The sequence below is a fragment of the Dermacentor silvarum genome, chromosome 1 (assembly GCF_013339745.2).
Source record: "Dermacentor silvarum isolate Dsil-2018 chromosome 1, BIME_Dsil_1.4, whole genome shotgun sequence".
In the NCBI taxonomy this organism is placed as follows: domain Eukaryota; kingdom Metazoa; phylum Arthropoda; class Arachnida; order Ixodida; family Ixodidae; genus Dermacentor; species Dermacentor silvarum.
The window spans coordinates 438,745,987-438,757,378 of NC_051154.1; the positions used below are offsets into that span (position 1 = coordinate 438,745,987).

General features: G+C 45.0%; 1 protein-coding gene across 1 annotated transcript; it reads right to left on the minus strand.

Annotated features, from left to right (window-relative positions):
- Positions 1 to 5,433: 5,433 nt before the first annotated feature.
- On the minus strand, positions 5,434 to 6,300 carry LOC119448811 (transcription factor SOX-7-like). Its single transcript, XM_037712029.1, has one exon. The coding sequence runs from the start codon at positions 6,298 to 6,300 to the stop codon at positions 5,434 to 5,436; it is 867 nt and encodes a 288-aa protein (XP_037567957.1).
- Positions 6,301 to 11,392: the final 5,092 nt, after the last annotated feature.

Consider the following 11,392-nt stretch of genomic DNA (forward strand, 5'->3'; position numbering starts at 1 on the left):
AAGCTGCCCCAAAGCTTTCGTTAACAAACATGGCGGCCCCCATCGAAGTGACGGCTCTAACCTAGCACCAAACTGGGCTCGATTCGTGGTAACGCCTGAAGTTCGTAAGCTAGGAGACGTGATTGCGGTTATCACTTTTTATTGCGATAGCAATTATATAGACACTTCAACTAGATTTCTGCCGTCGGTGTCGCCGTCGTCGCCGTCGCCGTGAGGTTCCCTAAAGATAAAATCTTCGCCGCGCGCCGTATGCCCGAGCGGAAGCGTGCGGGGACGCGCGCTATCACGGAGAGCGAACGCACTCACTCTCCCACGCGCAAGCAAGGAAGCGGGAAGCCAGCGCCGGAGGGAGCGCTAAATTACCTCTAATCATAGAATGGTATATTTTATTTTATTATTCATAGCAGCTTTTCATTGACACCGTAGTGACGCTGCAAGCGAAACACGTACGCTATCCGCCAACGCAAACGATCTATTCTAAAACTCTTCACTCCTGCATGCCCCAACGCTAACACCCGCAAAGCTATTTGGCGCCCCAAACTTTTGGGGCCCCTATTCTAAAACTTTATTAGCACATCAACATGATTTGCGTTTTGACAAAAACCGCTTTTCACAGCACCACCACTCTTATCAATTTGTTGTTTACCTTTGCTCTTTGTGCGCCGTCGCGGCTTTTACCATTTCGAGCGAGTTACGTTCGGGACGTGCTCGGCGCCGAAAACGACTGCGCGCTTCTTACACGGGTGTGCCGTTTTGCGCAGCAATATTTAAAAGCTTCGCTTACACAAATTCAGACAGTGAGTGGCATCTGTTGCCTGTCACTTTTTTTAACGCATGTGCTTGGCGTGCTATAGACCTAAGATGGCGGCCAGGTTGATGTAAATCGAAACCATAGAGGTAGTGTGTGTCCCAGCTAATCCAGGCCAAACTAATTAAAAAACAGAAAAAAAACGACAAGACAAGATAGGACGACGAGACAAGCAACGCGAAATATCGTAGCGCAAAAGACTTGTTTTAGCTCATAAAAAAAGAAGCCCCGAGCACGTCGCCGTCGCAGATCGCTGGACAGCTGAACTTCTACGCCGTAGGCAGAGATGACGTGAGAGATCGATGATGCTAAACATTATTTTGCGTTCACGACAGCTAAAAAGCAGCGTTCGTAGTTAATATTACTGTAAATAAGTAAAAATAATAACTTAGTACTATGTCATAAAATAAGAACACTGATTTCGGCCTCAGCACCGGTTCGCTGGAACTTAAGAGCTTCCGGAGCCAACAAAAAAGTTCTGTGCAAGCATGATGTCGCTGTTGATGTCAACGGCCGACTGTCACGGCGGCACGTACATGAAAATGGCTATATTTGGCTACGAAATTTTTTTCATTTTTTGCGTTTGGCTACATTTGGGCTACAACTTCTCTAGCTTTTGGCTACGCCACCTCGTCGGACCTGACAACACTGATTCTGCCAGGTATCTAATGTACAAGAATGAAATTTTCTGTTTAAATAACCAGATTATATGGCGAAGTCAGAATATTCATATAAGTGGAGAAAGTAACGGCTTTCTCGTTCTCATTTTCGTAAACACTGTTTGTTAGCCTAAACATAGAGATGAAGATGTAACATCGCGTGGTATGTTGCATGGCATGTTGATGCTGCATCCTGGATTTTTAAGTCAACTCGCGGTTCACTTCACGAGTGCTTTTCGTCGTCTGCGACAAAGCAACCGTCTAGACCAAATAAGTGGGAATTTTCACAAACGTTAGCGCTAAAGCTGCTTCTGTACAGCTCCATATATTATCACATCGTGGTGACTGCGTAGATCAAGGTCGAGCCAAAAAAGTCCGTCAGGAAACTAACTCTTTATTGTGCGAACGTGTGTCCAGAAAAAAAAAGTTACACTCAAACCACAACGTCTGCGGTGAGCACAGTCGTGGATTGTCGAAACCTGATCAACGGGTCGAGTCCGCTGGCTATTTATACAGGGTATTTCTACGGAGACTTCAAGTTATATGCAAAAATAATTGGAAGTTTCCGTCGGAGACATGCCATCAGTGGTGGCGACCACGGGGTGATGGCTGATATGGGGTAATAAGGCTGCTAATGATGACGCTATGTATGGCAGCGCTATTCATGCATCATATCTTGCACAACATGAAGTTGGCAGCCTGTATGGCAAAAATAAGAGCTGGCTATCTTTTAACCACCTTAATGCAGTCTACCCGAAATAAAGAACAACAGATTTTTCCCCTCAACCCTTGGTTTGGCTTTGCTTCTGACAAACTTATGATGGCAGAAACGTGGTATCAATCCATGACTTAAGCATCAGTGCTTAAGTCGCGCGGCAACACAGGCACAATTGCACATGAGAAACAAAGGAATAAATGAACATGAGGAACAAAGAAAAATGAAGCCAAAAATGGCGTCTGTCGCAAAAAAAAGGAAAATAAAAGGGTATGTCTAAAACACAACGCTCAGTAACCTTACAGAAGCATTGCTTCAGTCAAACCACCTTTAAAAGAAGCTACTGAGGAGTGTCGTTCAATTATTTTGATAAAATCCTTATTCTCGGTATAGGTATTTGATATTTTAGACTTTGTTCATCGTAATTTGCTCTCAGTTTTGGTACTCTACATTTTATTGTTCTAAGATCAAAATTCCGATTCATTACCATTAACGATACTAGCTTTCCGACTATGACGGTCATTTTTATTTCTGTATGCATGTAGGTCGGAAGCTTGGGTTTGTAAAGCTGGTCTACCCTCAATATTCCGTGGCAGTCTCGGAACGACGGTGTGCTTACGGTATGTTTTAAGCCTTCTATAGCTCTAAATAACTTTTTTGTGCGACAAAAATGTTTTCAATATTTGACGCAGTAGTGGTACCCCATATCAGGTGACAAAATAAATATGAGAACGCATCATTGAAAAGTAAAGAATAGTTCTGAATTTCCTGGGAATTAAATTTCATATTTTCCATAATGCTCCTATTACTTTGCATAGTTTTAATTTCAAGTAATTTGCGTTATCCTTCACAAGTTTTCATGAAAAAAATACCTAGGAATTTAATTGAATCCACACGCTCTATCACGTTATTGCGAAAATATAAAGAAACATTGTTAGCGATGGTTTTACGAGCTCTAAAAAGGGCGTCCTTTGTTTTATTTGTATTACACTCTAAGTCATTTGTATCTAGCCATTCAGAGAGTTAACGCTGCGTATCGAAGTATTTTTGTGTGTATGTGGGATAGAGGCTATATCATTTATGTACTGAAGAAAAAGCAGTGGTCCTAAGATCAAACCATGGGGCACGCCCGTTAATATACCAGGTGTTCAACATTAAGCTCTACGGAATTTTTAAAGATCGCCTGTGGCAGATAGCATATTTCCTATCATTGAGCTGGGTTATTAGATCAAGCAGACATTAGTAGCACGAGAAATCAAAAAACAAATTCAACTAAATGACAAAAATTCACTAATTATCTTCTTAGTTAATTATTATTCGACACATATTGCGATTTACGAATTATAGCCGGTGAGCTTGTCACGCGTATCCACTAGGAATGAATTTCCTGAATGACACCACTTTGGAGATATGCTCCATCAAACTCGCCGTAAAAATGCACAGTTGTTCCACTTACTTTTATACCAAAATGCTGTTTTATACATCGAAGCACAAAAAGAAGAGAAAAACTGGAACACCCATGTATTTCGTCCCACACTTTGGGAAATAATATCTCGAATCTGGTGTTATTCTGGAAATTCATTTCAAGTGTATGCGTCTTGCAACCTCACCCGCTACAATTCGTAAACTGCGATATGTTTCGTAAAATAATCACCTCACAAGTTCATTAGTCAATTTTTCGTAATTAGTTGAAAATGTGTTTCGATTTCTCGCGATACTAATGTCCGCCTCTTGGAATAACCTAGCTCAAGGATAACAATTATGCTACCAGTCACAGGCGATTTTTAAAAACTTAGTAAAGCGTAATTTTGACCACTCGGTAGGCTGTATGTTTCAGAAGGCTGAGTGATATGTCACACAGTTTTCGAACTTTTAGTTACTTTTCCATAAGTTCAAAGGCTCGCCCTCGTATGCCCTAGCTAGGAAGTTTACTTAGTAAGATGTAATGTTTGACGGAATCAAAGGCTTTCTTTAGATCCAGGAATATTCCAATTATTAGTAATTTTTGTTCAGTGTTTTCTATAAGCCATTCTGTAACATACAAAAGTGCTAATTTGGTCGATTTCTTTTTTTTGGAATCCAAATGTATGGTGAAATTAACTTGAATTTCACTAAATAGTCAGAGAGATGAATAAAAAACACGTTCAATAACTTTCGAAAAAATACCTAGCACTGATATCAGCCGGTAATTGTTGAAATCACTGTTCGCACCTGCCTTGCGAATAACACTTATCCGGGCTAATTTGAGCTCATCCGGGAACAGCCCGTCTTGAAGCAAACAGTTGCATACATGAGTGAGCGGGACAGCAATCATGGTAGCAACCGCTTTAATTGAATCAGCTTTAAACTCAGCAAGACCTGCTGCACTGCTACTGTTCAAGGAGTTAATGATTCCCATCATTTCCGCCTCACGCGTAGGTTCTGCGAAAGCAATCTCTCTTACTCGTATATGAACGTAATACATGTGATCAAGTGATCACATGAGCTCGTGTCGTGGGGTTCTTTAATTAACCGGAAGATAAGAAGTACTCAATAATCTATCGAGCAGCTCAGTTATAAAAAAGGTTACTTCGTCGATAGTGAATTCTTCCGGTAACCTATCAATGCTGCATGCACCCCAAACCTCATTGTCGGCTTTCCAGAATATATATTGATCAGTAATATTGTTAAAATTGTACAAATAACAGGCATCTTTAGCCTTTCTGATTTTGGAATTCAATTTATTTCAAGATTTCTCGTATTCTTTGAATTTGTCAGCATCCTTTTTTTCAGAAACTCCAAGTATAACATTTTATTTTTGTATGCTCTTATAAAGTGCCGAAGATATCCAAGGCTTTCTTGCCTTTTTATGCTTTTTCCAAATGCGGAGTGGAAATGCGCGATCACAGAAATCGAACATTATTCTGCGAAAGCGAGAAAAATAAGATGCTGCATTACTGTCACTAATCACCTCAGACCAGTCAGTGCGCATAACCACAGATATAAACGTATTTATTGTTGATTCGTTAACTTTTCTTGGTCGAATCGACGTTTGCGATACGCCGCGACTCGCACAGCAGTACAAGACGCAAAAAATAGGTAAATGGTCGTTTGCATCGACAGATAGAACGCCGGAATCAAGTTTTTCAATTCAGAGCCGACCACGCCATGCAACATCACCCTACAAAATACTGCCGCCTTCAGTAGACAGTTTTCGCCGTGATCACATGCCTTCAGCAAAACAGGCATCATCTGAGGCGGAAGCTCCACAATTATCCTTTTTTGGATGCACTTCCACGTGCCGGGACATGACCTTGATTACAGCGATGGTCATCCGACTCCCCGATGAGCGAGTGGAGTAGCCGCATTGTCTGTTTGGGGGGTAGCCCAGCAGCAGCCTCCACAGAACACAGCTCGGCAGCACAGGTCACCTCTCTCACAGGCTGCATGAATGTTCCAAAGATCTTGATCAAGGTCAGCTCAGCATAATTGTGGAAGTGTTGCGGCTGCCTCTTGAACAATTCAGCGAAGGCTCTTAAGGCAGCCACTTTTATAGGCACCACTTGTCCTTCGAGATCCTTGGTCGTAGCCGGGACAGTGGCCGTCGGCATACGAGCCACAGTTTTCTGACCTGCGCCCGAAGCGCCGACAGGAGCAATACTGATGGTACCACGGTGTTTGCTCTTTGGCGTCGGCGGCAATGGCGGCGTATGCAGCTGCTGCTGGAACTCCGGGCTGCCTCGACCGTGGGCCTCGACCGTGGAAGTTCTCGGCTGCTGCTCCTTGTCCCAGGAACTGCCGTTCTTCAGCTTGCTGGTAACCTGCTTGGCAAAGCGCTCCTGCTCCATAGGCCGGCTGGCTTCACGAGGGATGTGCGCGTAGTCCGAGTACTTCCTTCGGCGGACGGTGGCAGCTTCGGCCACCTTGCGCTGGAAGGGCTCCTTGTCGGCGGCGCGGAGAGGACGCCACAGCTTTGCCAGGCGGCTGCAGAGGCGCCCGTTGCCTTCGTTCACGTTCGTGGCGGCCACCGAACGCTTTTTCTCCTGCGTGAACTGCATGAAAGCGTTAGGTGGCGGGGGAACACGTGATCGCAGCTTGTAGCAGTGTTGCACCTCACTGCGCAACGATTCACCCACCATGCCGGGATGAAAAGCCACAGGAAGGGTCATCGCTGCTGCTGCTGCACAGCCTCGGACACGTTGCGGTGGTTCTTTGCTGCAGCGGACCCAGGGGCAGGCGACGATGGCTGGCCTTTGTAGGTCTGCGGAGCCGGAGAGACCCGTAGATGTAGATGTAGAGCCTTGGAGTTACTGGCACATACCCACTCTGGGGGATTGGCCAAGAACCGGGTAGTTTGAAATAACAATCAGAAGGGAGATGTATAAAAACAAAACAAACATAAATGTTGGAATATATACGCATCTGAGAATGAATAATTAGAATATATCAAATGACTTGAATAGAATAAAGGAGTAAATGATGAATAAAATAAAAGAAGTAGACAGCAAGTCATCAAATTTGTAAAAATATTTCGGTACCCTAAGCCGTGATTGGAGAGACCCGTTCTCGAAGAACGAGCTGCCCGATAGGAGTCGTCGTCTTTGTCTCGCGCAGAAGCGTACGTAATAATAATAATGACGATGGTAACGACGATGAATATCCCCATTTATGGCGCGTGCTCACTAATGAAATGTGCAGATATTTGGGGGGGGGGGGGGGGCAGGACGAAGTTTACGATGGAATAAATAAAATGTTATTCTAAGAACAGAAACGAAAAAAAGGAAGACTATACGAAAGACAGGTGAAACGAACGAGTGTGAAATACGGCGCACGGCGACAATTTTATCGCCCTTGGACTTTATGCGGAACCTCATGGCGACGCCGACGGCAGAAATCCGCTTGAAGTGTCCATATAATTGCTATCGCAATATTAGTCGGTTAAAACTTAAGAAGACAGGAGAGGCGCCCCGCCCTGATCACTGAAGCACAGCAGCCGATTGCCACCGCGACTAAAGAAATAGTCCCGCTGACGCGACTCGCGCCAGCTCGAAGCGCGGGCTGCCATGTCCTCTGTCGGCAGGGTCACCGGCCGTCCGACTCATGGCGTCAGTCTAGAATGCGCGCCCATTGGTGGATGCTCGTGTGCATCCGCCTTTGAGGGGCAAATCTCGCTGCCCTATAAAGTTGTACACGGCTATATAGATGGCGAAAGGAGGCGATCGCGGAGGTTTACGGCGGATTTCATACTCGTAGCTGGAAAAATTAGATAAAATGGCCCGGTCCCATGTAAGGCTCGTCAAAATTGCGGCAAAAAAGACGGGCCCTCACAAGAGTATGCACGTTGGTTATATCGCCTATATAAATTGTAGTAACATTTACTTACTAATTAAAATAACAAACATCGTGCAATGCACCGACCATCTAAGCCTGTGAATATTTCGCTGGATATCCAGAGCACGAGCATCGCTATCACAACACTATAGCATGATAAAGAACGCCAGCAGCGGGGACGAACGGTTCGTACAGCCATGCGATTCACCGCGACTCCGAAAATTAGATTCATCCTCATCTGCATATTTTTATGTCCTATACAGGACGGACTCTGTCAGCCATCTCCAATTACCCCTGTCCCTTAACTTAGGCTATGCGATCTGCAACACTTGGGGCGAGGAAAAAGAGCCTAAGAAGGAAGACAGCGCGCATAGAGTTAGCAGCCATCCCTTCTCGCCCTTGTTTCATTGCACCCCCAATGATTACCAACAATTGCATACAGCACGCGGGCCGCGTAAGCGTCAGCAGTGCACAGTCATTCGCAGCTGCGGCAGGGCTAGATGAGAAGACGCGTGCTCTCCTCCCCATGCGCGCATTTGATCATGTGACGTCCAACTAACCCGAATATGCACCGCGTGGGAAGATAATGTCGATGAAGCCGCCATCCTTTTCGGCTCAGTGTCACGGGCTTTTTCTCGCACCCACAGTGTATGGGTCGCTCACTCATATGGATTTTGCACTATATACGAAATATCACAGCGACGACAGCGATAATTTGCCTGAAGTGCTGATACAATTGCTGTCCCAAGAAAAGGAGAAATAGAAAACAGGCGTCGATCTCGCTTCTACCGCGGCTGCGGACGTTGCAATGTGCACCGGCTATACAAACACAGCATGGGCACCACCGACAAAACCAACAGTGGGCACCTCGCTTATCGGTGCTTCGCCAGAACTTGTCTGACACTGAAAAGGAAGCGTATTTTCCACCGTAGAAGCACCAGCGGAAACATTACACTAGGCGCGCTGGGAGACAGCGCACGCGAAAGGACCAGCCATCTCGGATGGCCCAAGCTTGAACTCGGCGCAGATTAACTCCGAAATGAAGCGCGGAACCCGCGTAGGTATGGCAGAGGCAGGAAAAGTACGAGTTGAAGACCCGTGTATAAATCTGCTAGGCGAAAGAACACTCCACGCCGCTTCCAAGAAGGTTTCTCAGCAAACTTGTTTCCATCAGCGAGTGACATGTACCGCCAGAGGTTCTATGAAGTACTTGACACAGTGCTGTATTCGTTAAACAGCAGGTATCCACCTGATATGTGGTAGCATAAGTCCCACATTGAGCAGCTTGCCATAGGGTTGGAAGACGAAGCATATGTAACGTAGGGCTACGGTGACGACCTTGAACCAGGACGCCTGACTTTGCACAGAGATATGCTGATTGACATTTTAATCCAGCAAAGGTCGGCATCATTTCACACGTTCGAGGACGTCGTGCACATGTTTACGGGGGGCTAGGGCGAACACCTGCGAAACTTTTTGCCGGAAATGGGCAAGCTCAAAAAGATAGCGTTGGCCATACCAGTCTCGTCGACCACATCCGAGAGGTCCTTTCCTTGCCTTCGGCGACTGAAAATGTACTTCTGGTCGACGACTGGACAAGCCCGTTTGAACCACCTGGCAATTTCGCACGCCGACAAAAAGCGCTCCCGCAAAATCAATTTGAATAAGGTTGCCGACATCTTCATTTCCAGATCAAGTGGCCCAACGAACACTTTTTCAATGATGGTGAAATCATCGCATCGGACAACAAAGTGATGTCTTTAATAGCAGAGAGAAAGGCACCAACTTACAAGTCAAAGCCAACCACCTGGCTTAGAAAACAACGCAAAAAGTTATACAAAACAACGAAAATGGCGTACATAACAGCGCAAGCAGAGTGAGGCCACTGAGGCAAGAAAACAAGCGCAGTTGCGCTATTTGTAAAACTCCGCAGTCCATGCTGTGCATTTTCCTTTTAATTTTTATTCGTCATATGCTGCATTTGCCGCTCAATAACACAATCCACGCTCGTCTTATATATATATTTGCTACGAGTCCTCTCGCGCTTTTGCGATATTACTGTCTTCGTTATTTATTTACTCATTTATAATGTTTAATTGTTTGGGCACCTGACGATGTTTACTCTACAATGATTTATTCTGCCTCCAGAAAATAAACGAAACCAGTGGCATAAGGCATGCCTTGACAAGTAATGAAACTATTGCGTCATAAATTCGCATTATACTTATGCTAATAATTTGTCATAAGTTGTGTTCAGAAATTGTTATATATCGTTAAAGTTTTATATATGTTACGTCTTATCTTTTCAATAACTGACCTTTCGTCAGGAAAAGATTTCTTGATTGTATCTTTTTTATTAAAACAGGTACAAGGCGTTACATGGTTTTTTTTCATTAATGTGTATTTGTGCGACGTCATGCGCACAAAACAAATATATCTCCCCAACGTGTTTAACTGAATCCGCTTGTCGCATGGCTCATCCGAGAGATGCCACTCTCTTGGTGGTAAGAGAGGACTCAGGCTGTACAACAGAATTGTCTTCTACTTTGAGGTCTTGCAAATGCTCATGTAAGCTCGTCACTTCAGTGAACAATAGGTTCGAGGACACACGAAGTTTCCAGTGTAATTTTTATGAAAGGTAATATATATATATATATATATGCATACATGGGTAGGGTTCGGAAAGCTGGTCAGGCCCCAGCCCCCCCGGAAAAATGAAAACTTTCCGCCTATGCCTATGATCGCGTCTAATATAAGGCTTCAGGTGCCTATTTTAAGCGCCTACAACATGCATATTGATGGTGCCTAAGAACCCGGCCTATAGTGCTGACATTCCGCGTCGCAGACGCGACTCAAGATCAGCAGTGCGCGGAGTCTGTGTATTAATTTCTTTTTGTGTCTTGAGCTGCAGTGTGACGGACATCACCTTTGTCCACTCTTAGCTTGCGAGTAAGCTTGTAAAGAGAGCCATAACGATGGAAGACTACAATGGCTCCTAAAGCAACCATTTTCGAGAACGTCAGCCAAAGGCCTCTAATACGGGGAGGAAGACTTGCTTAATTTTACATCTATGTATATAGAACTTAAATCACTGTTTAATTCTTGTATTTTCTTCTCGTTTGCTTAACTCGTTCCGGTAGAGAAGTTTTTTCTTTTTTTTTTCTGGACGTAATGGCATGCGCCAACAAACCTTACAAAACAAAATTGCATTGAGGCGCACCTTGTTTTACGAGTTAACTTGCGAGCGACGTGTCCTGTACAAACTAATGGATAACGCCGGCAGATGCTTATTGCGAATGCGACAAATTCAAACACTGCATGAAGGCTCCGCCCTCTTGCTAAACACCTCTGTAATCTCTCTCTTACCCTTAACTATTGAAGATTATCGGTACCGCAGACACGACCTGCCGCTCAATTTGCGCATAATTGATGCGCAGGAGAGCCAACGGCCGCGTATGCTATACGCAGTTTCTTCTTTTCGATTACTTTTTTGGAGTGCCCATTTTGCAGCGCAACACTAACGAACTTGAAAGAGGAAGATGAAAGGATAGTGATAAATCGGAACACCCGGGAGGTCACAGTTGGCCCAGCTTTATCGTTTTCCTCACGCGAATGTTTTTATGGTGTGCATTCCACTCTACGACGTCGGGGTACCCTGGGTTCTTTGCTCCTCTGCGTCGCGTGCACCTGGTCTCGTGACCGTTCCTGGCGCGAGCGCCGATTAAAACCCCTCAATAAAAAAAAAAGTAGCGACATCTGCTGAAGATTGCCGCTTTCCTCCTCTCCTGCCCGTTCTCTCGGCGCTCGGCCCTCCGATTGGCCGAATGCTGTCACGTGCTCTCTCGCGTTTTTTTTTTTTCTTGCTTGTTGCTTTGCTCCCGCACCACCAATCGCGGGTTG

What these genes read in the sequence shown, in the direction of transcription:
- LOC119448811 (XM_037712029.1), bottom strand. Translation starts at nt 6,300, where the DNA reads ATGGTGGGTGAATCGTTGCGCAGTGAGGTGCAACACTGCTACAAGCTG.